The following is a 27,766-nucleotide window of genomic DNA, read 5'->3' as shown; positions in this document are numbered from 1 at the left end:
GCTGGTCCCTGGGGTCCCTCACCACCCTAGATAGGTTCCACACCTATGCGTCAAGCCAGATACCTGACCCTAGGTATCCCTTGTGCTGGTCCCTGTAGTCCCTCACCACCCTAGATAGGTTCTGTACCTATGCGCCGAGCAGAATACCTGACCCTATGTATCCCTAGTGCTGGTCTCTGGAGTCCCTCACCACCCTTGATAGGTTCCACACCTATGTGCTGAGCCGGATACCTGACCCTATGTATCTCTAGTGCTGGGCCCTAAATAGGGAACGGATGGGATGAGCTCTTCGTCAACCCCACTAAACACTATTGAAGACACTTGTCACGCTCCCCGGTCCCCGTGCTGCGCTCCCCGGTCCTCGTGCTGCGCTCCCCGGTCCCCGTGCTGCACTCCCCGGTCCCCGTGCAATGCTCCCCGGTTCCCGACGGCGCGCTCCGCTCACCACTCCCGCTCCCGGTTCTCCTGCTCCTTCTCCCTCGCCAGGATCCTCCAGGCGTTCCCGCTCCAGGCGTCCCTCTGCATCACAGGACACCCTTCCCAGCACTCCTGCTTCCTCAGCGCTGCTTCCTTCCCTGGTATCTGGCACTCAGGCCTCGCGCATGCGCGTTAGGGCGCGCGCGCGGTCATTCACCCTTTCTTAAAGGGCCAGCACCCAGAAACAGGATATTGGCTTGCAGGTACAGGGTATAAGAGGATTCTTATTCCAGGTGGGCGGGGCCTGTTCTACGTGTTTAGTAGGCTAGGAGTTCAGGTCCCTGTATTGCTGTGTCCCATATTAACCCCTGTCTGTCTCGCAGAGCCTGTCCTGCCACGCCAGCGGATCCTGACCACGTCCGTTCCAGTGCTACTGACGGCGACTTCGGCGGAAGTTCCACCACCTCTGCAGCTCCGCCAGTCTTCTGTCCCTGGCTCCGTCTGGTGACTCGTCCCCTCGCTCAGCAGGTTCCGGATTCTGCCTGACCCTCCAACCCGGCCTCAGACCCTGAGCCTCGTCACCCGGACTACCGCCTGGAACTCCGTACTCTCAGCAACAACTAACTTCCAGCCCTCCTACGGACTGTCTTGCTACCCTAAGTGCTTCGGCTGCCGTGCATCAAGACCCTCTGGCGGGGTGACCGGTCTGGCTGCCTCACCAAGGGAACCCGGTGTACGGTCTAGTGTTTCCACCACCCGGACGTAACAACACTGAGGACACACAGGGGGAAAATGCATGAACTACTTATCCACAGATGACTCAGGTAGAAGTTTAGCAAAGTTTCAGCAATAATACTACAGATGAGTGCAAGCCTCGTGCTTGCATCAAGACCTTGAATGAACTGAATAATATCACCAGCCACAGTACAGGGAAGAAGGGAGTATTTAAGCACAAGGGGAATACTGACAATGAGCAGCTGGATGGAAGGAGAGCTCAGCTGGGTCCTAAAGAGGAAGAGATGGAAACCCAGTACAATGAATACCGACAGCAGGAACAATGGAAAGGCATCTTGCGTAGCGAAACGCTATGACTTCTATTGCCAGAAACTACATGTCTGTCTGTCACCCACAACACACCTGTGACACCTTGCTCAAAAGTGGTTGCTCCTGCCTTGTCTTGGCCATTCTTAAAAGGTGGAAATCCTTCATCCTACAATTTGCAATGTCTGATCATCAACCTCTTAATTTTTCAGTTTATACCACTGAAATCAAGTGCAAGAAAATAGGCAACAAATAGTGGTGCACTCACCGGTCGGAGAGCCTTCTAGAACATGTCCAACGTATGGACCTTCTTTGAAGATTGGTCGGTTATCGTTCTGATCAATGACCACCACCTCCAGATCAACAGGTCCCTCAATGGTTTTTCCACTGTCGTCTATGGTTTCTACTCGTAACTGTTGGCGGGAAAAAGAAAATTGAACAATATTAGCTTATCTGGTAGAGTACCGGGCAAAAGGAAGGGTTGACACGATGCAGGAGCTATAATGACCAGACCGTATGAGGTGGCTTAATGAGAAGAGTTTTGGTCAACGTTGGTCAGAAGAAAAGATCTAGAACATGAGAAATCATATGCAACAATATCAGTCTCTGAAAACGAGCATGGTTATAATTTCTTGACCTGTTAACCTGAAGAAATACATTTTTGGAATAAGGAACGGTCTTCGAGATCTACCTTGATGCTAAAGTACCAATTACTGAAAATGGGCATTGAGAGAAATACATGTTCTGCCATAAGGACATAAGAGCCGACAGTTGACATTGGCATATGACGTCACTGCCATGCACCCCTAGTCTCACGCATGCCAATGTCAGCTACTAGCCTCTGATTGGCTGGCAATGCAGGAACCCCATGGGTCCCTGTGCAGCAATACACTTCTGCTTAATGTAGCTGAAGTAGGCCATGGGGTCGACAGGGCCCGTTGAAGCCTAGTCCTGATTACGATCTTTGTGACCACGATCGTTGCATCACTGCTTCTCCCTTGCAATCACTAAAGTCATCAATTACCTACCATAAGTGTACACTTCTGAAATCGTAGCATTGACCATACGTTCTTTGGTATGCCCTTGCCATATCCATCTTTATAATGGTACTGCACAAGTCCCGATACTTAGCCCTAGCTATTATGTAGTTTTGCACTGCCATGATGTGGTACTCATTTTGGTACTCTGTGGAAGCCGGACCAAGGCTGTGCGAATTTCCTACGTTGCAATCAAATGCTGGCATCCTGATCACTTCTTGTGTTACTAGGCCTTTCAGACATCATTATTATGCTCCTGTGTCAGATCCAGGATATGCTCCCCTCACCCCAGTCTGCTGAACTATGTTGTGCTCCATGTCTAGTTTTGGCCCAGAGTGATCCAATGTGATCATCTGCTTGGGTCTATGTTAGGCCCACAAAGAAAAACAGCTGTGTGATGGTATTAATACTCTAAGGGGGGCTTTGCACACTATAACATCACAGGTGCGATATCGGTGGGGTCAAATCGAAAGTGACGCACATCCGGCGTCGCAGTCAATATCATAGTGTGCAAATCCTTTTTGATACGATTAACGAGCGCAAAAGCGTCGTTATCGTATCATCGGTGTAGGGTCCGACATTTCCATAATGCCGGTGCAGCGACAGGTACGATGTAGTTCCTCGTTCCTGCGACAACACACATCGCTGTGTATGAAGCTACGAGAGCGAGGAACATCTCCTACCTGCGTCCCGTCTGCAATGCGGAAGGAAGGAGGTGGGCGGGATGTTTACATCCTGCTCATCTCTGCCCCTCCGCTGCTATTGGCCGCCTGCCGTGTGACGTCACTATGATGCCACACGACCCGCCCCCTTAGGAAGGAGGCGGATCGCCGCCCAGAGCGACGTCGCAGGGCAGGTGAGTGCATGTAAAGCTGCCGTAGCGATAATGTTCGCTACGGCAGCAATCACAAGATATCGCTGCTGCGACGGGGGCGTGGACTATCGCGCTCGACATCGCAGCATCAGCTTGCGATGTCGCAGCGTGCAAAGTACCCCTAAGTGTTTGTGAGTGCTGTCTACCTGCAGCCTCCTAGACTTCTTCTACCTGTTCCCAATCTCCTGGCTGCCTGCAGTTTCCAAGACCTCTGCTACCTGTTCCCGATCTCCTGTCTGCATGTGGTTTCCAGGACCTGTGCTACTTGTTCCCAGTCTCCTATCTGCCTATGGTCTCCATGACCTCTGCTACGTGTTTCCAATCTCCTGTCTGCCTGTAGTTTCCAGGACCTCTGCTACCTGTTCTCGATCTCCTGTCTGCCTGCCATCTACAGGACCTCTGCTATCTGTTCCCATTTTCCTGTCTGCCTGCCATCTACAGGACCTCTGCTACCTGTTCCCATTTTCCTGTCTGCCTGCCGTCTCCTAGACCTCTGCTACCTGTTCACAATCTTCTGTCTGGCTGCCATCTCCAGGTCCTATGCTACCTGTTCCCAATCTCCTGTCTGCCTGCCATCTCCAGGACCTCTGCTACCTGTTCCCAATCTCCTGTCTGGCTGCCATCTCCAGGTCCTCTGCTACCTGTTCCCAATCTCCTGTCTGCCTGCCATCTCCAGGACCTCTGCTACCTGTTCTCAATCTCCTGTCTGGCTGCCATCTCAAGGTCCTCTACTACCTGTTCTCGATCTCTTGTCTGCCTGCGGTTTCCAGGTGCTCTGCTACCTGTTCCCGATATCCTGTCTGCTTGCCATCTCCAGCACCTCTGCTACCTGTTCCCAATCTCCTGTCTGCCTGCTGTCTCCAGGACCTCTGCTACCTTTTCCGATCTCCTGTCTTACTGCCATTTCCAGGACCTCTGCTCCCTAGTCCCATTTTCCTGTCTGCCTGCCATCTCCAGCACCTCTGCTACCTGTTCCCAATCTCCTGTCTGCATGCTGTCTCCAGTACCTCTGCTACCTTTTCCGATCTCCTGTCTTACTGCCATTTCCAGGACCTCTGCTCCCTAGTCCCATTTTCCTGTCTTCCTGCCATTTCCAGGACCTCTGCTATCTATTCCCATTTTCCTGTCTGCCTGCCGTCTACAGGAACTCTGCTACCTGTTCCTGGAGGTCTGTCTGCCTGTGGCCTAAATGACTTCTGCTACCTGGTCCCATTTTCCTGTTTACCTGTGGTTTCCAGGACCTCTGCTACATGTTCCAGGTCTCCCATTCGCGTGCGATCTCCAAGACATCTGCTACTTGTTCCTGGTCTCCTATCCGCCTATGGTCTGCTACGTATTTCCTGTGTACCCCATCTGCCTGCTACAACAATGCCCATGGCCTGTGTTGCCTTTTGGACCTTGGGCTTAGAGGATCAACCTCAACAATTGAGACCAAAAATCATGATGTTGTAGGGGCCTACCGTAGTAATGGGAAGAGGTGCCCAAGGAGACTACATTCGAATGCTCACCAAGTAACCTCGGTCTGCCTTGGATTGGATGCCACAAAGTACCAAACCGGACAGCAGACAAGGGTAGCACAAATGATGGTCGGTCACACTCAGTGCCAAATGATTGATGATTTCTCCATGACTGTAAATTGAACTAAGCACCATCAGATTTCTGAGATCACTCTTCGGCTCTCGTTTCTGCGGATCCTTGCTTGGTCTACGCGAGCTTTCTACTATATAACTTAGTAATGCATCAACGTAAAGCGCTTTGTTGAAGAATGCCATAAAAAAAAACAAAAAAATGATCTCTATAACGGGCTTTAATGCATATATTTTGATCCGTTCTGTCTAAACATCATTTTAAAGTAAAGAAGAAAAACAAAACAAAAAACTGTTTACGGTTCAAAATCTCAGTTCGACAATCTGCTGACGAGGGAAGAAAACAAAAAGCGTCTGCCTTCCTGCTGCCATCTTCTGCTAGTTAATTAGCCTCGTGTTATATTGATCGTTTTAATTGTGTTTGTTAATTAACAAGTCCTTTAAAAAGACACTTGATACTCGGTGGCCGAGAGAGTGCTGACACAACGTCCCTCTAGGATAATCATCGAGAGTCTTCCTTCCAAGGGATGTGACAAATATTGACGTCACGGGGATCATTACTCAAGGGTGACAGATTAGGTGAGACAGGGAAGCACTCGGAGGCTCATCAAGTTGTCACGTTGGGTTAAATAGTTCTTGGTAATAACTTCCGATCAATATATAAGTCTACGTCTACATGGCTGAGGTTTTGGTAGAGTTAAGCTTTGGCCATCAAGAGAAAATCCATGCTGACCTTGCTCTTCCGAACATATCCTCGTCTACGACAATATTTGACCAAGCTACACTGTCAAGATTCCTCTGTACAGAGCATCTTGCCTTTGGAGATGCTCTGCTGGACCTTCCTGTGTTACTAGCTAGCAGTGTGTTTGACAGCTCAGGATATTGGTGCTGATTACTCAGGTGTTCCACCTTCCTGGTAGTTGCTCAGGTTTCTTTACTGAGCATACTCGCCCAGGACATTGGCAGTTTTATTTTCTGGTTCTGTAGTTGTGCTGCTGGTGTGTGTCTCTGTTCCGATCTTTGTATTCTGACCCTGGACCGTTATTTGACTCCTCTCTAGCCACTTCCTGTTCCTCTCATAACCTCCTGGCTGTTTGACCTCAGACTGTTACCTGACCACATCTCTGCGTTCCCCCTGAAATTATTACGTGCTCTCCTGGACTTATGACCCTCGGATATTGCCCTGACTATGCATCTGTTTTCTCCTTGTGCATATACGTATCCTCCTGTTACCTGACCACGTCTCTACATTCCCCCTGAAATTATTACGTGCTCTCCTGGAATTCTGACCCTCGGATATTGCCCTGACTATGCCTCTGTTTTCTCCTTGTGCATATACGTATCCTCCTGTTACCTGACCACGTCTCTACATTCCCCCTGAAATTATTACGTGCTCTCCTGGACTTCTGACCCTCGGATATTGCCCTGACTATGCCTCTGTTTTCTCCTTGTGCTTATTTGTGTCCTCTTGTTACCTGACCACGTCTCTGCATTCCCCCTTAAATTATTACGTGCTCTCCTGGAATTCTGACCCTCGGATATTGCCCTGATTACATCTCTGTTTTCTCCTTGTGCTTATACGTGTCCTCTTGTTACCTGACCACGTCTCTGCGTTCCCCCTGAAATTATTACGTGCTCTCCTGGACTTCCGACCCTCGGATATTGCCCTGACTATGCCTCTGTTTTCTCCTTGTGCTTATTTGTGTCCTCTTGTTACCTGACCACGTCTCTGCATTCCCCCTGAAATTATTACGTGCTCTCCTGGAATTCTGACCCTCGGATATTGCCCTGATTACATCTCTGTTTTCTCCTTGTGCTTATACGTGTCCTCTTGTTACCTGACCACGTCTCTGCGTTCCCCCTGAAATTATTACGTGCTCTCCTGGAATTCTGACCCTCGGATATTGCCCTGATTACATCTCTGTTTTCTCCTTGTGCTTATACGTGTCCTCTTGTTATCTGACTATGTTTCTGCGTTCCCCCTGAAATTATTACGTGCTCTCCTGGACTTCTGACGCTCGGATATTGCCCTGACTATGCCTCTGTTTTATCCTTGTGCTTATACGTGTCCTCCTGTTATCAGATCCTGACTTTCCTGACTATGCTTCTGCCCACACTTCCTGTAAGTAGTGGCTAGCATTGCATAAATGTTACCATGTCCTGTGTCTTCAAAGACAATTGCAGTATACATTGGCGAGCAAAAGGGTAACAATGTTTTGAACTTTTGACTTTCAGGCTCCATATCTCACCATCCTCTACAGGTTTGAGCGTGAGACAACCTTCATGTTATAGACAATTCTCTTGGCTATCTCATACATAAATTTGCCTTCCAATTATTTAGCATATAGTTAGTTATACAGATTCTTGTCATGTTCCTGCATTGTTACTGTTTTGCTCTTTTTCTTCCTGTATACTACAAATTGCAACCTGTTCTCACATTTCTTCCCTTATTCTACAAATTACACCCTGTCCTCACATTCCCTAATAGCTCAGAGTGTTATTAGGTTGATTCTCAAGGGAAAGGTCACTGGATCGAATCGAAGAGTAGCCATGAAGAAGATTTCCCAAGAAAAGAGAAGTAGCATCATCCAGCTCATCGATACTGGTATCTCGGCCAAGAAAATTGCCAAATTGCATCATGAGAGGCCATTACAGGTAACAGTTGGAAAAATAAGAACGGAAGTCCGTCCATTCAAAAGCCAAGAGGTGATGTCCAGGCAAAATATCGGAGTCAACAAGTCGCTCATCACAAGGTCTACCAGTTCTGGGGCGACAAACTCAGCATTGGAGGCGGCTCGTCTGCTTCATAATAGGGAGATCACAGACGTCCATGCAGGCACCGAGCAAAGCACGTTACACAAGTCTGGAATGGTGGCCCAAAAAAGGTGAAGAAGCCTCAACTTCAATATCATTCCAAGAAGCATCGACTTGAGTCTGCAAAAAAGTACGAAAAGTTGAAGATTGGAAACGAGTGATTTGGAGCAACGAGATGAAGGTCAATAGACGGCTCTGATGGGGGCAAATGGGTCTGGAAGCAACAAAGGAAAAAGGGGCAAACGGATCGAGAAACTGAAGGAACTGTCAAATTCAACGAATATGGGGGTGTTTCACAGCTAAAGGTGTTGGATACTTGACCAGAATCGATGGTGGGCTCAATGCTGAGCTATATGTGAGGATCCTAAAAGATGAGATACTTCATACACTTGAGTACTATGGGTTTAAAAAGGATGACATAGTGTTCCAGCAGAACAACGACCTGAAGCATACGGCGAGATTGGAGAAGAAATGGTTCAATGACAATGAAATAGAGGAGCTGGATTGTCCCCACAGTCCCCAGACCTCAACCCAATCCAACACTTGTGTGTAGAGGTGAAGAAAAAGCTGTATACATCCTCAAGTGTGCCGACCAGTATACACCAACACTGGGAACGCGGAGAAGAGACCTGACCAGTATACACCAACACTGGGAACGCGGAGAAGAGACCTGACCAGTATACACCAACACTGGGAACATGGAGAAGAGACCTGACCAGTATACACCAACCCTGTGAATGTGTAGAAAAGACCTGATCAGTAGTCACCAACATTGGGACCATGGAGAAGAGACCTGACTATTATACACCAACATTGGGAACGTGTAGGAGAGACCTGGGACAAGATATCGGTCAAGTCATGGTCGAATCTGATCAAGAGCCCAAAAGGATTTGTCGCGGGCGGGGAGGAGGGTGTCAGCACACTACGCTCACCCCTTCTGCTCGGGTCCGGCGGCTGCTGCTCAGTGGTGGCTCGAGCGGTGGGCCGGATCCCGGGGGTTTCTCGAGCGGCACTCCTCGCCCGTGAGTGAAAGGGGGTTGTTGGGTGTGGGAATTGTTTATTGTCCGTGACGCCACCCACGGTTGTGGTGATTTCACCACCGCTGCTCTATACGGGGATCCCGGGGATGGTGATGCGGAGCAGCCAGGTGTTGTGTTGCCCCTCCGTGGGTAGGGGTTGGTGATCCCGGGGCCCGGTGATGGTGAGGGAGGTGCAGGGCCTGGTGGGCGCAGGGACGCGGGGGCAGCGCTGTGCCTTGCGGCACTGTGGTACTCACTCAGCCTGAGACGTTGACACAGTTTTTACGGTAAACCACACGGCTGGAAAGATGGTTCCCACGGACGGCTGCACTTGCTCTCCCAGTAGGTGACGGTGATGTCCCTCTTCCTTGCACCTTTGTTTACTTGTTGGTAGCGATGGGTCCCCACCGGTAACCCACTCCCCGGCTTCAAGCTGGACCGGAGGAGCTATACTCTTTGCCCGCAGGCGCTGGCCCTGAGAAACTGGTGCCTTGGCGGTGGCGGTGTCTCTCCTACTCTGGTTGGGCTGTTGCCTTCAATCGGGACTTGGTTGTTGGGGGATCTACGTCCCCTTCACTGACGGATTTGGCAAATTATGGCGACTCCTAGCCTTGCCGGGGTCCGAGAGGCCCCTGCCCTGGTGCTGACTGTCCTTCGGAACACTGCTCCAGACCGCCGGGCCACTACCCGTTCCGCGGTCCTTCCAGGAACTTCCAAACGGTCCCCCTCCAGACAGTCACCGCCGTTGCTGACCTTGCTGACCTGTCCTGCACACAGCTGGACTACTTCAGGCTTTCTCTCTGTCACCACTCTTGCTTTCCTCCTTTACCACTTTACTTCACTTCTACTTCCACTTTCACTTCCTTAGCTCATCTTAGCTGTTTACTCCTTCACTTCCCTAACTGTTCTGCCTGGTTTCTCCCGCCTCCAGAGCTGTGTCCTCCTCGGTGGGCGGAGCCAACCGCCTGGCCCACCCCCTGGTGTGAACATCAGCCTCTGGAGGAAGGCAACAAGGATTTTTGGTTAGCTGTGGTGTTCCTAACTGGGATGTAGGGTGTGGTGGTGTGATGACCTGTGTCCCCTGGCTTGCCCAGGGCGACACATTCCCCCTTAGCAAAATGCAGACCGTCCGCGGGCTGCCGTCCAACACCGGTTTTATTTTTCTGTAAAAGATAACAGGGTAAAATAATAACATATGTACATTTTTAATAACTCTTCCCTTAACGGGAGGCACATTTCTTAAACGTTGCATAACGGTTTACGGTTACGGTTTCCGCTCTCTCCCACCCAAGCAACCTGGCCCTGATGCTGCCCCTAAAGCCCAGGCAGCACACCTTGACCCACAGTCCAGCACACGGTACCCGAGCGGGATCTGTCCTTCCCTCCAGAGGGTAGCCACCGGTTCCTTTGGTGGCTGGGCCCCAGCCTGCTCTGCTGAGGGCCCTCCCTCCAACCTGCCTCTCCGGAGGCGGCATTGCGGAAAACGGTAACGGTAAACAACTTATTTACAAGCCACTAACGTTTGTGGTTGCCCTGCAAGTTCACGGGCTTGTCCATGAGCAGTTCCTCATGCAAACGTTTTAACGGTCCCCACTGGGACAACGGTGCCGGCTCCAGCCGGTTGCAAATCACTCAGATAATCAGGTTACTGTTCGGTAATCATTTTCTTATCATTCTTTCAAACTTTTCAAACTTTTAAACAACAATTCACACAAACTTGTGATGGTCCCAACGGGGACTGGACAACGGTGCACCGCTGCCCTACTCGTACTTTTCTGCTGAGGCGGACCCATCCTCTGCCACCAGCACATCAAACATGCACTGACATGCCTGCGGTGACAGGGGCACCCGGTACCCATTTCCACCGGTACGCGGGGTATGGACAACCACGGGGCCTCCTACATAGCGGGAACGCTCACTTGCCTCTTCAAACTCAACAGCGGACCCGAGGCTGGGGCAGGAGTCATCACCTCTTGTTCCTGCGTCAGGTGGGTTGCTGCCAGCTGTCGCAGCCTCCTGGCCTCCAGCATCCAGCACTTCAGTCCCTTCTGCGGTAGCACGGAGCAGCAGATTAGGCGAGCTTACACTGAGGTGCCCCATAAGTAACGGCAAGGGTGATGCATAGGCCGGGACTAGGCCGGGCCCCTCAGCCGCAGCGGCCGGTCCAGGTAGGACATAGGGACGTGGGTCACCAGTCGACTCTGCTACATCCATTCCCCCTCCGTACCTCGGGGTAGTCGTAGTCAGCATCTCCACCTCGCTGGTCCACTGCTCCATCATCTGGAGGATTTGTTCCTGTTGACGCTGGTGGAACTGAATCACCCGGGCCCTCATCCAGGCCAGGGTCCCGGGCTCAGGGTCTGGCACAGTCTCTACTGGGACTTCTGGCACCATGCTGTTAAGGGGTCGCGGTTCTAGCGGTTCTCCCTGGTGTACTTCAGGGACGTCCCGGACGTCTGCAGCCGGCTGGTCCGCCGGAGCGGCTGGGCAGGGTATCGCTACCGGTTGGGCAGGTAGCGGGCCTAATGGTGGGGTGGCAGCAGCTATAACGGGTAGCAGGGAGAGAGGTAGGGTGAGCGGAAGCCGGCCGGGCCCCTCAGCTCCAACGGCCGATCCCTCAGGAATACAGGGGCGTGGGTCGCTTACCCGCTCCTCCAAATCCTCTTCTGCCTCGCGTCTCCACATAGCAGCCACCACGTCCGCCATGTCGGTCTCCCACTCCTCCACGAGGAGTTGCATATGGGCCTGCAGACGATTACTCAGCGGGACAGTCCGGTCCCTCAACCACGTCGCCGTGCCGGGCGCAGGGGCTTCCTCGTTGGGAGTTGGGTCGTACATCTTGGCAATCGTGCCTTCCAGGAACACAGTATTGCTGCAGAGTCCTGGCGTCTCTGCCTTTATAGCTGCAGCTACATGCGTCCAGCCGCCATCGCGTCCCCCTTAGCTCTTTCCGGCCCCTCCTCTCTCGGGGCGGGGTTTTGGCCTTCGCGCCTCTGCTACTCGAGAAGACGCTCGAGCGGGAACTTTTCGCGCCAAAGATGGCGGCTTCTGAAATTTTTCTGCCGGATACCTCCGGCGGTAACAAGGCGCACCTCTACCAGACGGCAGAGCGGTAAGATTCTGTTCGTGACGCCAAGTTGTCGCGGGCGGGGAGGAGGGTGTCAGCACACTACGCTCACCCCTTCTGCTCGGGTCCGGCGGCTGCTGCTCAGTGGTGGCTCGAGCGGTGGGCCGGATCCCGGGGGTTTCTCGAGCGGCACTCCTCGCCCGTGAGTGAAAGGGGGTTGTTGGGTGTGGGAATTGTTTATTGTCCGTGACGCCACCCACGGTTATGGTGATTTCACCACCGCTGCTCTATACGGGGATCCCGGGGATGGTGATGCGGAGCAGCCAGGTGTTGTGTTGCCCCTCCGTGGGTAGGGGTTGGTGATCCCGGGGCCCGGTGATGGTGAGGGAGGTGCAGGGCCTGGTGGGCGCAGGGACGCGGGGGCAGCGCTGTGCCTTGCGGCACTGTGGTACTCACTCAGCCTGAGACGTTGACACAGTTTTTACGGTAAACCACACGGCTGGAAAGATGGTTCCCACGGACGGCTGCACTTGCTCTCCCAGTAGGTGACGGTGATGTCCCTCTTCCTTGCACCTTTGTTTACTTGTTGGTAGCGATGGGTCCCCACCGGTAACCCGCTCCCCGGCTTCAAGCTGGACCGGAGGAGCTATACTCTTTGCCCGCAGGCGCTGGCCCTGAGAAACTGGTGCCTTGGCGGTGGCGGTGTCTCTCCTACTCTGGTTGGGCTGTTGCCTTCAATCGGGACTTGGTTGTTGGGGGATCTACGTCCCCTTCACTGACGGATTTGGCAAATTATGGCGACTCCTAGCCTTGCCGGGGTCCGAGAGGCCCCTGCCCTGGTGCTGACTGTCCTTCGGAACACTGCTCCAGACCGCCGGGCCACTACCCGTTCCGCGGTCCTTCCAGGAACTTCCAAACGGTCCCCCTCCAGACAGTCACCGCCGTTGCTGACCTTGCTGACCTGTCCTGCACACAGCTGGACTACTTCAGGCTTTCTCTCTGTCACCACTCTTGCTTTCCTCCTTTACCACTTTACTTCACTTCTACTTCCACTTTCACTTCCTTAGCTCATCTTAGCTGTTTACTCCTTCACTTCCCTAACTGTTCTGCCTGGTTTCTCCCGCCTCCAGAGCTGTGTCCTCCTCGGTGGGCGGAGCCAACCGCCTGGCCCACCCCCTGGTGTGAACATCAGCCTCTGGAGGAAGGCAACAAGGATTTTTGGTTAGCTGTGGTGTTCCTAACTGGGATGTAGGGTGTGGTGGTGTGATGACCTGTGTCCCCTGGCTTGCCCAGGGCGACACAGATTCAGGCAAAGGTAAATTTACAAAATACTAACAAAATTAAAATTTGGATTTTTAGGAGCAAAACAGTAACAATGCAGTAACATGACAAGAATATGCATAACTAATCATATGCTAAATCGCTGCAAGTCACATTTATGTATGAGATAGCCAAGATGATTGTCTATAAAATGAAGGTCGTCTCACACTCAGAGCTGTAGTGGATGGTGAGAGGCAAAAGCTCAAAACATTGTTACCCTTTTGCTCGTCAGTGTATTTATATTACATTTTTACTCTGTTTATTCTATTAAACAATGTTGGGGTAACAAGAATATCGTAGAAGAGGTCTACCATGTTGGAAGGCAATGTCAGCATGATAAGTGGCTAATCATTGAACTTTTATCCAGCCGTCAACAATAGATTACTGAACGAAAATAACTATATATGTTTTCTTATCAACCTGTCACTGTAGACGACTCGAGTAATGCTTTTCCTTTCCAGTCGTTTTCTCTTATAGCACAAAATCGGGCATCCCACTCGTTATCACACACGCCTGACAGAAGGGTTTATGGCTGGAGTATAGGGAAGAATCCCTCTCCGACAAGATAGAAGAACAAAGGCTTTGTATTTCTTTCTCTTCTTTATGACATATCCCCAGCATACATATAGATAGGACATATCTTTAGCGTTGAAGTGATGAAGCAGGATGTGTTGTAGGCGGCACATGGCACAAAATGGTTCTCTCATCTCTAATATGGTGTATGCCGATTGTCCAGAGCACAATCCATCTCCAATTACAGCTATGGATTTGACCTTTACGAAATCCCAGTTGACCTTTGCTCATAGGAAAATGGTGAACAAGAAAACAGAGGTTATTCGACTACATCTACTCTATGGCATGCTGGTTCCTTACACCACTAATGTCCTATCGGAAGAGTCAAAATCTCTGGAAAGAGATGTCTACTTCTTTGTTCCTTGTAGGGTGATGGCCATGGTCATGCCATCGATTTGACCTTCATGAAATTCCAGTTGACTTTTGGACATATGAACAAGGTGAGCAAGACAAAAAGGGTTATTCGACTACACCTACTATATGGCCAACCGGCTGAATAGACCACTAATGTCCTATCGGAAGGGTCAAAAACTCTGGAAACAGATATCTAGTTCTTTGTTCCTTGTAGAGTGTTGGCCATAGCCACGCCATCGATTTGACCTTCATGAAATCCCAGTTGACTTTTGGTTATGTTCATGGTGAACAAGACAAAAGGGGTTATTCGACTACACCTACTATATGGCCAGCTGGTTGGTTAGACCACTAATGTCCTATCGACAAGGATCAAAAACGCTGTAAAGAGAGGTCTAGTTCTTTGTTCCTGGTAGAGAGTTGGCCATGGCCAAGTCATGGAAGGGAGAAGTCGAAAAACATCCTCATGCTAGTGGCTAACTGGACAGCTCCTTAAAGTTTTTTTGGGGACATTTTAATATTAAGTCCTTTCCTTAAGAGAGGTCACCAATGTTCGATCATTGGGGATCCAACAACTGGCACCATCGCTGGTCAACCGTTTACAAAGCTGATCATGGGTCTGTCAAGTGTTCAACTCCCATCAAACTCATCTTGATTGCTTCTCTCAAGGATAACTCATGGATGTTAAGATCCCCGAATTCCCTTTAACATATTTATTGGAATTTGGACCTCTCTCTACGAGCCAAGAAGAAGAACCACTATGAAGAACAGCTTTCAATGTCCAGAATTTGTCTTAACCATTTATTATATGGTCATTGAGCGAATACTAAAATATTTGGCTTTGGGATATTCGTACCAAATACCAAGCACTGTTCCAGTATTCGCCACGGAAAACTAACCTAATGCAAGTCAATGGGGAATCTGAGCAATTTTCTGGGAGAACCTCAATAAATAGGCTTGGGTTCCCCATTAACTTGTATTAGGTTCGTTATTCGTGACAAATACTGGAATAGTACCAGGTATTTGGTACGAATATTCCAACCCCAAATATTTTAATATTTGCTCATCACTAATGATCACCAAATTATGGAGGTGCCAGGCATTCAACCCCCCATAAAACTCTTACATATTGCATCTCCCAAGAATTGGTCATCATTATTTACATTTCATAAACCATTTAATTGGGCTGCCTTGGCCTTTAGGCTTCATGAAAGTGGATCTCCCTCTAGGAGCCAAGAGGAAGAACAACTACTAAGAACATCTATCGATCTGTAGGACTTAGTTTAGCTAAGTATGGTCAAGTAGTAGATTGTGGGGTTGGCAAACACTTGATTCCCACTTACTATTACAAGGACAGGTCTTCAATATTGAAATTCCAGAAGCCCCTCTATTATTCTGGCGTCACAAATGACACAGTCCTGTGGTGTCCGGCTACAGAAGGTCACAGCGTTTGGCTGTGTAAACTGCTCACTGACCTTTTATTATTCCTGCTTGGTGTATATGGTATCCTATGTTTCTCCTCTGCATTGTTTTCATCCCTTTCCCTTTAGGACTCTTCAGAGTTCCTCACCCTTTCAGGTGTTTTCATCATCACTCCCATTGTGTCTTTATATACCCTCATTTCCCCTTACTCTGTGCTGGTGATAGGTCTAGTACCCTTAACAAGTCTTCAACACAAGCAGTTGGCTTGTATACATCTGGAGAATCTGTTGTTGTTGTAGTTCCTCTCCCAGAGTCATCTGGGGATAAGTTATTTGTTTACTTTCCTCCTGTTTGTGCTCCATGTGTCTTCTTTAGAGCTTAGTGGGGTTGACTAAGTGCTCATCCCATCCGTTTCCTACCTAGGGCCTATTTCAGGGTCAGTCAGGGTCAGGTATACTGCTCAGGGCATAGGTGCAAAACCTATCTAGGGTGGTGAGGGAAGCCAGGACCCAGCACTTGGGATACCTAGGGTCAGGTATCCTGCTCGGCGCATAAGGCCAGAACCTATGTAGGACGGTGAGGAAAGCCAGGGCCCAGAACTTGGGATGCCTAGGGTCAGGTATCTTGCTTGGTGCATAGGTGCAGAACCTATCTACGGTGGTGAGGGAAGCCAAAACCCAGCACTTGGGATACCTAGGGCCAGGTATCCTACTCAGCGCATAAGGGCAGAACCTATGTAGGATGGTGAGGAAAGCCAGGGTCCAGCACTTGGGATACCTAGGGTCAGGTATCCTGCTTGGCGCATAAATGTGTAACGTATCTAGGATGGTGAGGGGAGCCAGGGACCAGCAGTAGGCTTGGTCAAGGGTCACCATCTCCTCTTTCCCTAGACAAACCATTTCCCTTCCGTCTTGCTTGGTACTAGCGAGACAGCTGGGTTTGCATTTGGACATCATGATGGTTGACCTCCTTCTACTAGCCAAGAGGAAAAATAACTATGATGAGCGACTTGTGATCAGTAGGACTTGTCCTAGTCATCTATTACATGGTTGGTTATCCATTTAACCATCTCATCAGGACAGAAAGGCATATATAGTGAAATTTCTCCAAACAGACGCCCGTCATGGCACGGTAGATAGGCTATACCTACTGTATAGGGCAACACACAGGAGAGGGGAAGGAATGCCTTATAGCTAGGGAAAGGGGAAGTGGTGACCCCTGACAACATACTGAAGCTCACCCTCACTGCCATCATCGACCCTATACAGGTCCGGCACATGTCGCCGAGCTGGATACCTGGGGTATTCCCTTGGCAAATGGGCCCTAAGTAGGGATGGCGGATATGAGCGCTAGTCAACACCACTAACACTAGGAATACACAAGGGAACAATACAGGGGAAACACAAATGCTACCACCTGTGCCCAGGTAGATAGCAAAAGACAAACACTTTGTGATGCAGTCAGTACTTATGGGCAGAATGGACGGAATAGTAGTCAGGAAAGCCGGGGTCTGGGAACGGGAGGACATGTATGAGCACAAGGAGTACACTGAGGCGTAGTCAGGGCAATATTCGAGGATCAGAAATCCAGGAAAGCACAGAATAGGTCCAAGGAGAAAACGGAGACGTGGTCAGGTAACTGTTTGCGGTCAATAGCCAGGAGGTCACGAATGAAACAGGGAACAGGAAGAGAAAAGTCAAATAACAATCTGGGGTCAGAACATAAAGATCAGAACTCTAGCAGAGGCAACAGCTCAATAGCGGAACCAGAAAATACAACTGGCAAAATTTTGGGAGAGGATGCTCAATAAGAAGCCCGAGCAGTTACCAGTAAGGAGGAACACCTGAGCAATAAGCACCAACATGTAATCCTGTGCTGTCAAAGAAGTTGCTAGCTCAGTAACTCAAGAAGGCACAGCAGAGCATCTCGAAAGCCAAGATGCTCTGCACAGAGGAATCGTGTAACTGTCAGGAGTGTAATTCAGGAAAACGCAGTTTGCAAGATGCTCTGCACAGAGGAATCATGACACACTTATTTGAGGTATAGACAACCACCACAGTAGTCTCTGGAGTAACAGGAGATGACCTCTACAGACCTCAGCAAGGATCAAATTATAAACTGCACCCAAACCAGCCCAGGGTGAGGTTAATAAAGGAAGTCAGAGGATAGCAACTGAGAGGCAAGATGACAGTGCTCCAGGGTCAAAGAGTCTGCAGCTGCAGGAATCGGGAACTGTCAGCTAACATGTGCTGCCAGTCTCTGTGAACTTCTAGCACTTGCTGCCACTGGATTGTCAGCCGGCCGTGACACCTCTGTGACTAGCCAGGAATGCACAAGGGAACAATACAAGGGAAATACGAATGCTATCACCAGAACCCAGGTATGTAGCAAAAGTCAAACACTTATCTGAGGCATAGACAGCCACCAAAGTAACCTATGAAATAGCAGGAGACAACCTCTCCAGACCTCAGCAAGGAGCACCTATAAACCGCACCCAAACTACCCCGGGGTGAGGTCAATAAAGGAAGTTAGAGGATAGCAACTGAGAAGCATTTTTTTGTGAATTTTGACACTCAACATATTCCTGATTCATTTGATCTTTGGATTTGCAATTCAGCTTCATTAATCAAACTATTTTCACTTGCTAATTGCTGATCAATAGAGAAAAACACAATCTAGGAAGCCGGACCGTACGTAGGAGGGAGATGTGAGCTCAGCATACAGGGAATAGAAGAAGCAAATTATTCTGTTTTTTGCATCCAACAACTGCAAAAACTAATTTACTTTGCGGAGAGATAATTAGAAGGTGTCTTTGGCTGCCATTTGTGTGACAGGGCTTTCATTTTCCTACATTTTCATAATTTGATGAAGGCCACTCTGGGTTCAGAGCCATCATCCGGCACTCCGAGTCACGGGCTCAGCTCTGTATTCAGTGACCTCTTGCAACGATAATTTAGATCTTTTATTAATTTTTGATGTCATTCCTTCTATATCAATAAAGCAATTTGCAATCTTTAAAAAAAAAGAAAAAAGTAACAACTATGAAACGTTTCCTCATATTTATTAATCATGTTCTATCACATGGGTTTAGGAAGCGCAATTATTTACATGTCAGCGGGAGAAGGGAGATTCATTAATTCTCTACAGACCTGTCTAAAGGCACAATACAAACCGAGTGACAGTGACAGACGCCATTACTGATTGTACTGAAAGAATGTACAAGAATATAACTGCTATAATACTTCCCTCTATCTACAAGAATATAACTGATATAATACTGCTCCTATATACAAGAATATAACTACTATAATACTGCTCCTATATACAAGAATATAACTACTATAATACTGCTCCTATATACAAGAATATAACTACTATAATACTGCTCCTATATACAAGAATATAACTACTATAATACTGCCCTCCTATGTACAAGAATATAACTACTATAATACTGCTCCTATGTACAAGAATATAACTACTATAATACTGCCCCTATGTACAAGAATATAACTACTATAATACTGCCCCTATGTACAAGAATATAACTACTATAATACTGCTCCTATGTACAAGAATATAACTACTATAATACTGTCCTGTATGTACAAGAATATAACTGCTATAATACTGCCCCCTATGTACAAGAATATAACTACTATAATACTGCTCCTATGTAGAAGAATATAACTACTATAATACTGCCCCCTATGTACAAGAATATAACTACTATAATACTGCCCCTATGTACAAGAATATAACTACTATAATACTGCTCCTATGTAGAAGAATATAACTACTATAATACTGCCCCCTATGTACAAGAATATAACTGCTATAATACTGCCCCTATGTATAAGAATATAACTACTATAATACTGCCCCCTATGTACAAGAATATATCTACTATAATACTGCCCCTATGTACAGGAATATAACTACTATAATACTGCCCCCTATGTTCAAGAATATAGCTACTATAATACTGCCCTCTATGTACAAGAATATAACTACTATAATACTGCCCCTATGTACAAGAATATAACTACTATAATACTGCCCCTATGTACAAGAATATAACTACTATAATACTGCCCCTATGTACAAGAATATAACCACTATAATACTGCCCCCTATGTACAAGACTATAACTACTATAATACTGCCCCCTATGTACAAGAATATAACTACTATAATACTGCCCCTATGTATAAGAATATAACTACTATAATACTGCCCCCTATGTACAAGAATATAACTACTATAATACTGCCCCTATGTACAAGAATATAACTACTATAATACTGTCCCCTATGTACAAGAATATAACTACTATAATACTGCCCCTATGTACAAGAATATAACTACTATAATACTGCCCCTATGTACAAGAATATAACTACTATAATACTGCCCCCTATGTACAAGAATATAACTACTATAATACTGCCCCCTATGTACAAGAATATAACTACTATAATACTGCCCCTATGTACAGGAATATAACTACTATAATACTGCCCCCTATGTACAAGAATATATCTACTATAATACTGCCCCTATGTACAGGAATATAACTACTATAATACTGCCCCCTATGTTCAAGAATATAGCTACTATAATACTGCCCTCTATGTACAAGAATATAACTACTATAATACTGCCCCTATGTACAAGAATATAACTACTATAATACTGCCCCTATGTACAAGAATATAACTACTATAATACTGCCCCTATGTACAAGAATATAACTACTATAATACTGCTCCCTATGTACAAGAATATAACTACTATAATACTGCCCTATGTACAAGAATATAACTACTATAATACTGCTCCTATGTACAAGAATATAACTACTATAATACTGCCCCCTATGTACAAGAATATAACTACTATAATACTACCCCTATGTACAAGAATATAACTACTATAATACTGCTCCTATGTACAGGAATATAACTACTATAATACTGCCCTATGTACAAGAATATAACTACTATAATACTGCCCCTATGTACAAGAATATAACTACTATAATACTGCCCCCTATGTACAAGAATATAACTACTATAATACTGCCCCCTATGTACAAGAATATAACTACTATAATACTGCCCCTATGTACAGGAATATAACTACTATAATACTGCCCCCTATGTACAAGAATATATCTACTATAATACTGCCCCTATGTACAGGAATATAACTACTATAATACTGCCCCCTATGTTCAAGAATATAGCTACTATAATACTGCCCTCTATGTACAAGAATATAACTACTATAATACTGCCCCTATGTACAAGAATATAACTACTATAATACTGCCCCTATGTACAAGAATATAACTACTATAATACTGCCCCTATGTACAAGAATATAACTACTATAATACTGCTCCCTATGTACAAGAATATAACTACTATAATACTGCCCTATGTACAAGAATATAACTACTATAATACTGCTCCTATGTACAAGAATATAACTACTATAATACTGCCCCCTATGTACAAGAATATAACTACTATAATACTACCCCTATGTACAAGAATATAACTACTATAATACTGCTCCTATGTACAGGAATATAACTACTATAATACTGCCCTATGTACAAGAATATAACTACTATAATACTGCCCCTATGTACAAGAATATAACTACTATAATACTGCCCCCTATGTACAAGAATATAACTACTATAATACTGCCCCTATGTACAAGAATATAACTACTATAATACTGCTCCTATATACAAGAATATAACTACTATAATACTGCTCCTATATACAAGAATATAACTACTATAATACTGCTCCTATGTACAAGAATATAACTACTATAATACTGCTCCTATATACAAGAATATAACTACTATAATACTGCTCCTATGTACAAGAATATAACTACTATAATACTGCTCCTATGTACAAGAATATAACTACTATAATACTGCTCCTATGTACAAGAATATACCTACTATAATACTGCTCCTATATACAAGAATATAACTACTATAATACTGCCCCTATGTACAAGAATATAACTACTATAATACTGCCCCTATGTACAAGAATATAACTACTATAATACTGCCCCTATGTACAAGAATATAACTACTATAATACTGCCACCTATGTACAAGAATATAACTACTATAATACTGCCACCTATGTACAAGAATATAACTACTATAATACTGCCCCCTATGTACAAGAATATAACTACTATAATACTGCTCCTATGTACAAGAATATAGCTACTATAATACTGCCCTCTATGTACAAGAATATAACTACTATAATACTGCCCCTATGTACAAGAATATAACTACTATAATACTGCCCCTATGTACAAGAATATAACTACTATAATACTGCTCCCTATGTACAAGAATATAACTACTATAATACTGCTCCCTATGTACAAGAATATAACTACTATAATACTGCTCCTATAGACAAGAATATAACTACTATAATACTGCTCCTATGTACAAGAATATAACTACTATAATACTGCTCTTTATGTACAAGAATATAACTACTATAATACTGCTCCTATATACAAGAATATAACTACTATAATACTGCCCCTATGTACAAGAATATAACTACTATAATACTGCCCCCTATGTACAAGAATATAACTACTATAATACTGCCCCTATGTACAAGAATATAACTACTATAATACTGCCCCCTATGTACAAGAATATAACTACTATAATACTGCCCCTATGTACAAGAATATAACTACTATAATACTGCCCCTATGTACAAGAATATAACTACTATAATACTGCCCCCTATGTACAAGAATATAACTACTATAATACTGCTCCTATTTAATTATCCCATAATCCAATAATTGTCAGATTTATGACATTTTGATTTTAGCCATTGATTAATACATTGAAGGTCGTGACAAAGTCAAATGAAGTTATAAGCGTTAATCAGTGGCAAGTTGCGGCTGGAGCGGATGTTATTGTCTGGCTCAGGACTCGCTGGCTGGGAGAGCGACTTTGCCTTTTTGATCTGAGAAAACCTTTATTTCCCTTTCTTTACAGTCTTCCAAATGCAAAAATTCCAACTAAAATGAGACGATCAAAGACACTTTAATCATTTATCATTTGTGGCTCATTCCAATTTTCTGTCAATAGAACACAGTGAGCATCAAACCGCTGCAAATTGCTGCAAAGTTCTGGGGCCGCCGAGCACGAAAAGTTACATCTTGGCAAGAAAACTGAGGCTGAACCGCTGCACCGGTAATTGCAAAGTGGGTCGTGACTGTTTTTTTTTTCGCTTTGAAAACCAATTGTAGTGGTGAAGATGTTCTGAGGAAGGAGATTAAACAAGGATGGCGCTGAATAAACCGCACATGAATGGCTTCAAGTGAGCGCCGTCGTTCCTGGCAATTTTAAGACGCTCTCAGTAGGCGCCAAACTCAATTTCATGATGAAATAAAGACGCATTAATTTCCAAGATTGTATTAAACACTAGGAGGTTAAACTGAAGCAAAAATGTGGAATCTATTGTGGTCAACGGGACCGAGATGTGCGTTTACAATGGAGAAGCTCTAGAGGGCAACGTTTCTTCTTGAGGAGATCACGAACATGGCGAAGGGAGACTTATGGGGCAAACATATACCAGGATGGGGACATGATTGGGACATATACCAGAATGGGTCTATATACCAGGATGTGGCCATGATGAGGACATATACCGCAATGGGGCTATATACTTTGATGTGTCCAAAATAGGGACATATACTAGGATGGAGCTATATACCAAGATGTGGCCATGATGAGGACATATACCACAAGGGGGCTATATACTAGGATGTGACCAAAATGGGGACATATACTAGGATGGGGCTATATACCAGGATGGGGACATGATGGGGACATATTCCACAATGGGGCTATATACTAGGATGTGGCCAAAATGGAGACATATAGTAGGATGGGGCTATATACCAGGATGTGGCCATGATGAGGACATATACCAAAATGGGGCTATATACCAGAATGTTGCCATAATGAGAACATATACCAGGATGTGGATATGATGGGGACATATACCAGAATGGAGCTATATACCAGAATGTGGCCATAATGAGCACATATACCAGGATGGGGCTATATACCAGGATGTGGCCATGATGAGGACATATACCATAATGGGGTTATATACCAGAATGTGGCCATAATGAGCACATATACCAGGATGGGGCTATATACCAGGATGTGGCCATGATGAGGACATATACCACAAGGGGGCTATATACTAGGATGTGGCCAAAATGGGGACATATAGTAGGATGGGGCTATATACCAGGATGTGGCCATGATGAGGACATATACTACAAGGGGGCTATATGGTAGGATGTGGCAAAAATGGGGACACATACTAGTTTGGGGCTGTATACCAGGATGGGGACAAGATGGGGAGATATACCAGAATGGGGCTGTGTACCAGGATGTGGTCATGATGAGGACATCTAGCAGGATGGGGTTATATACTATGATGTGGCCAAAATGGGGACCTATACTAGGATGGGGCTATATAGCAGGATGGGGACATGATGGAGACATATACCAGAATGTGGCTATATACCAGGATGTGGCCAGTATAAGGACATATACCAGCATGGGTATATATACTAGGATGTGTGGGTAAAATGGGGACATATACCAGGATGGGGATATACTATATACCAGGATGTGGCCATGATGAAGACATATACCACAATGGGGCTATATACTAGGATGTGGCCAAAATGGGGACATATACTAGGAGGGGGCTATATAGCAGGATGGAGACATGATGGGGACATATACCAGAATGTGGGTATATACCAGGATGTGACCATGATAAGGACATATATCAGGATGGGGCTACATACTAGGATGTGGCCAAAATGGGGACATATACTAGGATGTGAATATATACCAAGATGGAGACATGAACGGGCTATATATACCAGGATAGGAATATAATTTGAACATACAAAAGGATGGGGATGTGATGGTGACATATATAGAAGGATGGGCCATGATGGGGACATATATACAAGGATGGGCCATGATGGGGACATATATACCAACATGTAGTCATGATGTGGTCATACACCAGGATGGGGGACATTACTACACAATAAAGGGAATGGGGGCCAACTTGTATGTCTATATAATATTTTGAATGCTACAATGGCCCAAATGGGGGGCCCAAATCAAAATTCGCACCGGGGCCCATCAGACTCTAGTTACGCCACTGCAACAGATAATTTTTTCAGGTTTTCCTCAATGAGGTTTTCAATATTTCGTTAATGTTGCACAGGTGATGTCGGTGAAACGACTTTTGATATGTAATCAAACTGAAGTCTCCCTCTAACTGGAAAAGATCCCCTTCTAGACAACTGTTTCAGGATTTTTGCCCCTCATGAGCGCAGAATATGATACTGGTTGGATAGGTGGCCGAAATGAGCCAAAAGGTTTGCAGGACAAAGCCTGGAGAAGTTCCCCATATCTGCCGACATCCCTGCCGGCCTTCCAGATTAGTAGTCCAAGCTCAATGGTGGACATCTTCCCACCAAAAGGACCTTGCCCTGAGCCTTGTAATCAGAAGAGGTGCGAGATTCCGCCAGATAGGCGCAAGTTCTCAGAGCTATGGTCTGGCAGAAATGTTGATAGTTGGGGGAGTCAGATAGGAGCTTTTCAAAAGGCCTCAAACCGACCAGCATTCCTGACACCACCATTATTGAGGTCTTCACCACATTACGGCACAATAGTGATAACTCCTTGGTCTCCATGTTGGTAGATGTTGGATTTGAGCTCTTCAAACCTCCCGTTACCAAACAGCATCCCAGGCAGCATGAGCTCTTCAAATGGGCACATATTTTAGGACTCGAAGGCAGTAGTGGGGCAGGAGATGCAGTGACCAAGGCCCCAGCGCACAGTGTGCCGGTGCAGTGACCTTTTTGTGTTGGGACTCTGACATCCGATACATGCGTCGGGGCTATGACAATGTGTTGCCGGTGGACTCGTCACAATCCTGGATTAGGTGAGTATATCATGTTTTTTCATTTTATTTAAAACTTGGGGGACTGTGGGAGCATATAAAACAATGGGGGACCCTCACAATGTGGGGGCCCATATACACTATAGGGACTACTGTTGGGGTACCTCACAAAGTGTGGAGGCTATTATACAATTTTGGCACTAATGTGGGGAAGGGTCATTATACAGTTTGAGAGCTAATGTGGGGGGCCATTATATAGTTGGGGGCTAATATGGGGAAGCATTTTACAGTTGGAGAGATAATGTGGGGGGCCATTATATAGTTGGGGGCTAATATGGGGCAGCATTTTGCAGTTGGAGAGCTAATGTGCGGGGCCATTATACAGTTTGGCGGCTAATGCATGGCCATTATAGAGTTTGGGGGCTAATGCATGGGGACATTATACAGTTGGGGGCTAATGTACATCCATTAGATAGTTCGGGGGCTATTGTGGGGGGGAGGCATTCAGTTTAGGGGCTAATGTACTGCCATTATAGAGTTTGGGGGCTAATGTTGGGTAGTATTTTACAGTTTGAGAGTTAATGTGGCAGCATACTGTTTGGGGACTAATGTACGGCCATTATAGAGTTTGGGGGCTATTGTGGGGGGGCATTCAGTTTAGGGGCTAATGTACGGCCATTATAGAGTTTGGGGGCTAATGTGGGGGGGAGTATTATTTAGTTTGGAGGCTAATGTATGGCAATTATTGTTTGGGGACTAATGTTGAGGGGCATTATACAATTTGGGGGCTTATGTATGCTATTATAGAGTTTGGGAGCTAATGTGGGAAGGCATTATACAATGTGGAGTCTCTCATACAGTGTGGGTGGGTCCCTTGTATTGCTGTAGGGATATTGTGGGGGATCCTAAAAGTGTTAGGGCCATTATACAGTGTGGGAGCCAATGTGGGGACCATTATACAGTTTGAGGGCTACTGTGGGGGCTATCATATAGTGTGGAATGGAGGATGCAGGCTCATTATACTCTGCACAAGGGAGATATAGGGGGGACTCAGGGGACATATCGTAATTAAATGTTAAGTGGGCACTTAAGAAGCATAATTGTTATAGGGGCACTCATGGTATTATGGCCAGCAAGGGTGGCATGGTGGCTCAGTGGTTAGCATTGCAGTCCTGGGGTCCTGTATTCAAATCCCACCAAGGACGACATCTGCAAGGAGTTTGTATGTTCTCCCCGTGTTTGCCTAGGTTTCCTCTGGGTTCTCCGGTTTCCTCCCACACTCCAAAGTATTGGGGTGATAGCAAGAGGAGAAGTCAGATGTATCTTTGTTGTAAGCTCTATAGACGAGTCATGGCTGGAAAAAGAGTTTATGACGGTCTGGGCCAGATGGAAAAGATAGGAAAAGTGACTGTCAGATGTAAGTCACTATGTATAACGGTACTGTAATTTCTTACAAGACCCCAAATTTCTTACAAGGCCCCAAAGTATTGGGGTGATAGCAAGAGGAGGAGTGAAATGTGTCTTTGTTGTAAGCTCTATAGATGAGTCATGGCTGGAAGAAGAGGTTACGACGGTCTGGGCCAGATGGAAAAGGTAGTAAGTCATTATGTATAACTGTTCTGTAATTTCTTGCAAGACCCCATTTTTCTTACAAGACCCCAAAGTATTGGGGTGATAGCAAGAGGAGAAGTCTATAGATGAGTCATGGCTGGAAGAAGAGGTTACGACGGTCTGGGCCAGATGGAAAAGGTAGTAAGTCATTATGTATAACTGTTCTGTAATTTCTTACAAGACCCTAAATTTCTTACAAGACCCCGAAGTATTGGGGTGATAGAAAGAGGAGAAGTCAGATGTATATTTGTTGGAAGTTCTATAGACGAGTCATCATAGCTGGAAGAAGAGTTTACGACGGTCTGGGCCAGATGGAAAAGGTAGTAAGTCACTATGTATAACTGTACTGTCATTTCTTACAGAACCCCAAATTTCTTACAAGACCCTAAAGTATTGGGGTGACAACAAGAGGAGAAGTCTATAGACAAGTCATGGCTGGAAGAAGAGGTTATAACGGCCTGGGCCAGATGGAAAAAGAAGGAAAAGTGACCGTTAGCTGTAAGTCACTATGTATAACTGTACTGTAATTTCTTACAAAACTCCAAAGTATTGGGGTGATAGCAAAAGGACAAGTCAGATGTGTCTTTGCTGTAAGCTCTACAG

At 46.1% G+C, this 27,766-nt stretch overlaps 1 protein-coding gene across 1 annotated transcript in view; it reads right to left on the bottom strand.

The window, feature by feature from the left end:
• CDH13 (cadherin 13) overlaps positions 1–27,766 on the bottom strand; it is an 867,885-nt gene that overhangs the window by 366,840 nt on the left and 473,279 nt on the right. The window contains exon 6 of the mRNA XM_075326087.1: positions 1,727–1,871. Coding sequence (XP_075182202.1) covers positions 1,727–1,871 — 145 coding nt within the window. The remainder of the gene's footprint in view (positions 1–1,726; positions 1,872–27,766) is intronic.

The sequence above is a fragment of the Anomaloglossus baeobatrachus genome, chromosome 10 (genome assembly GCF_048569485.1).
Source record: "Anomaloglossus baeobatrachus isolate aAnoBae1 chromosome 10, aAnoBae1.hap1, whole genome shotgun sequence".
NCBI classification, from domain to species: Eukaryota; Metazoa; Chordata; class Amphibia; order Anura; family Aromobatidae; genus Anomaloglossus; species Anomaloglossus baeobatrachus.
This window is presented reverse-complemented; position numbering and strand designations above follow the sequence as displayed.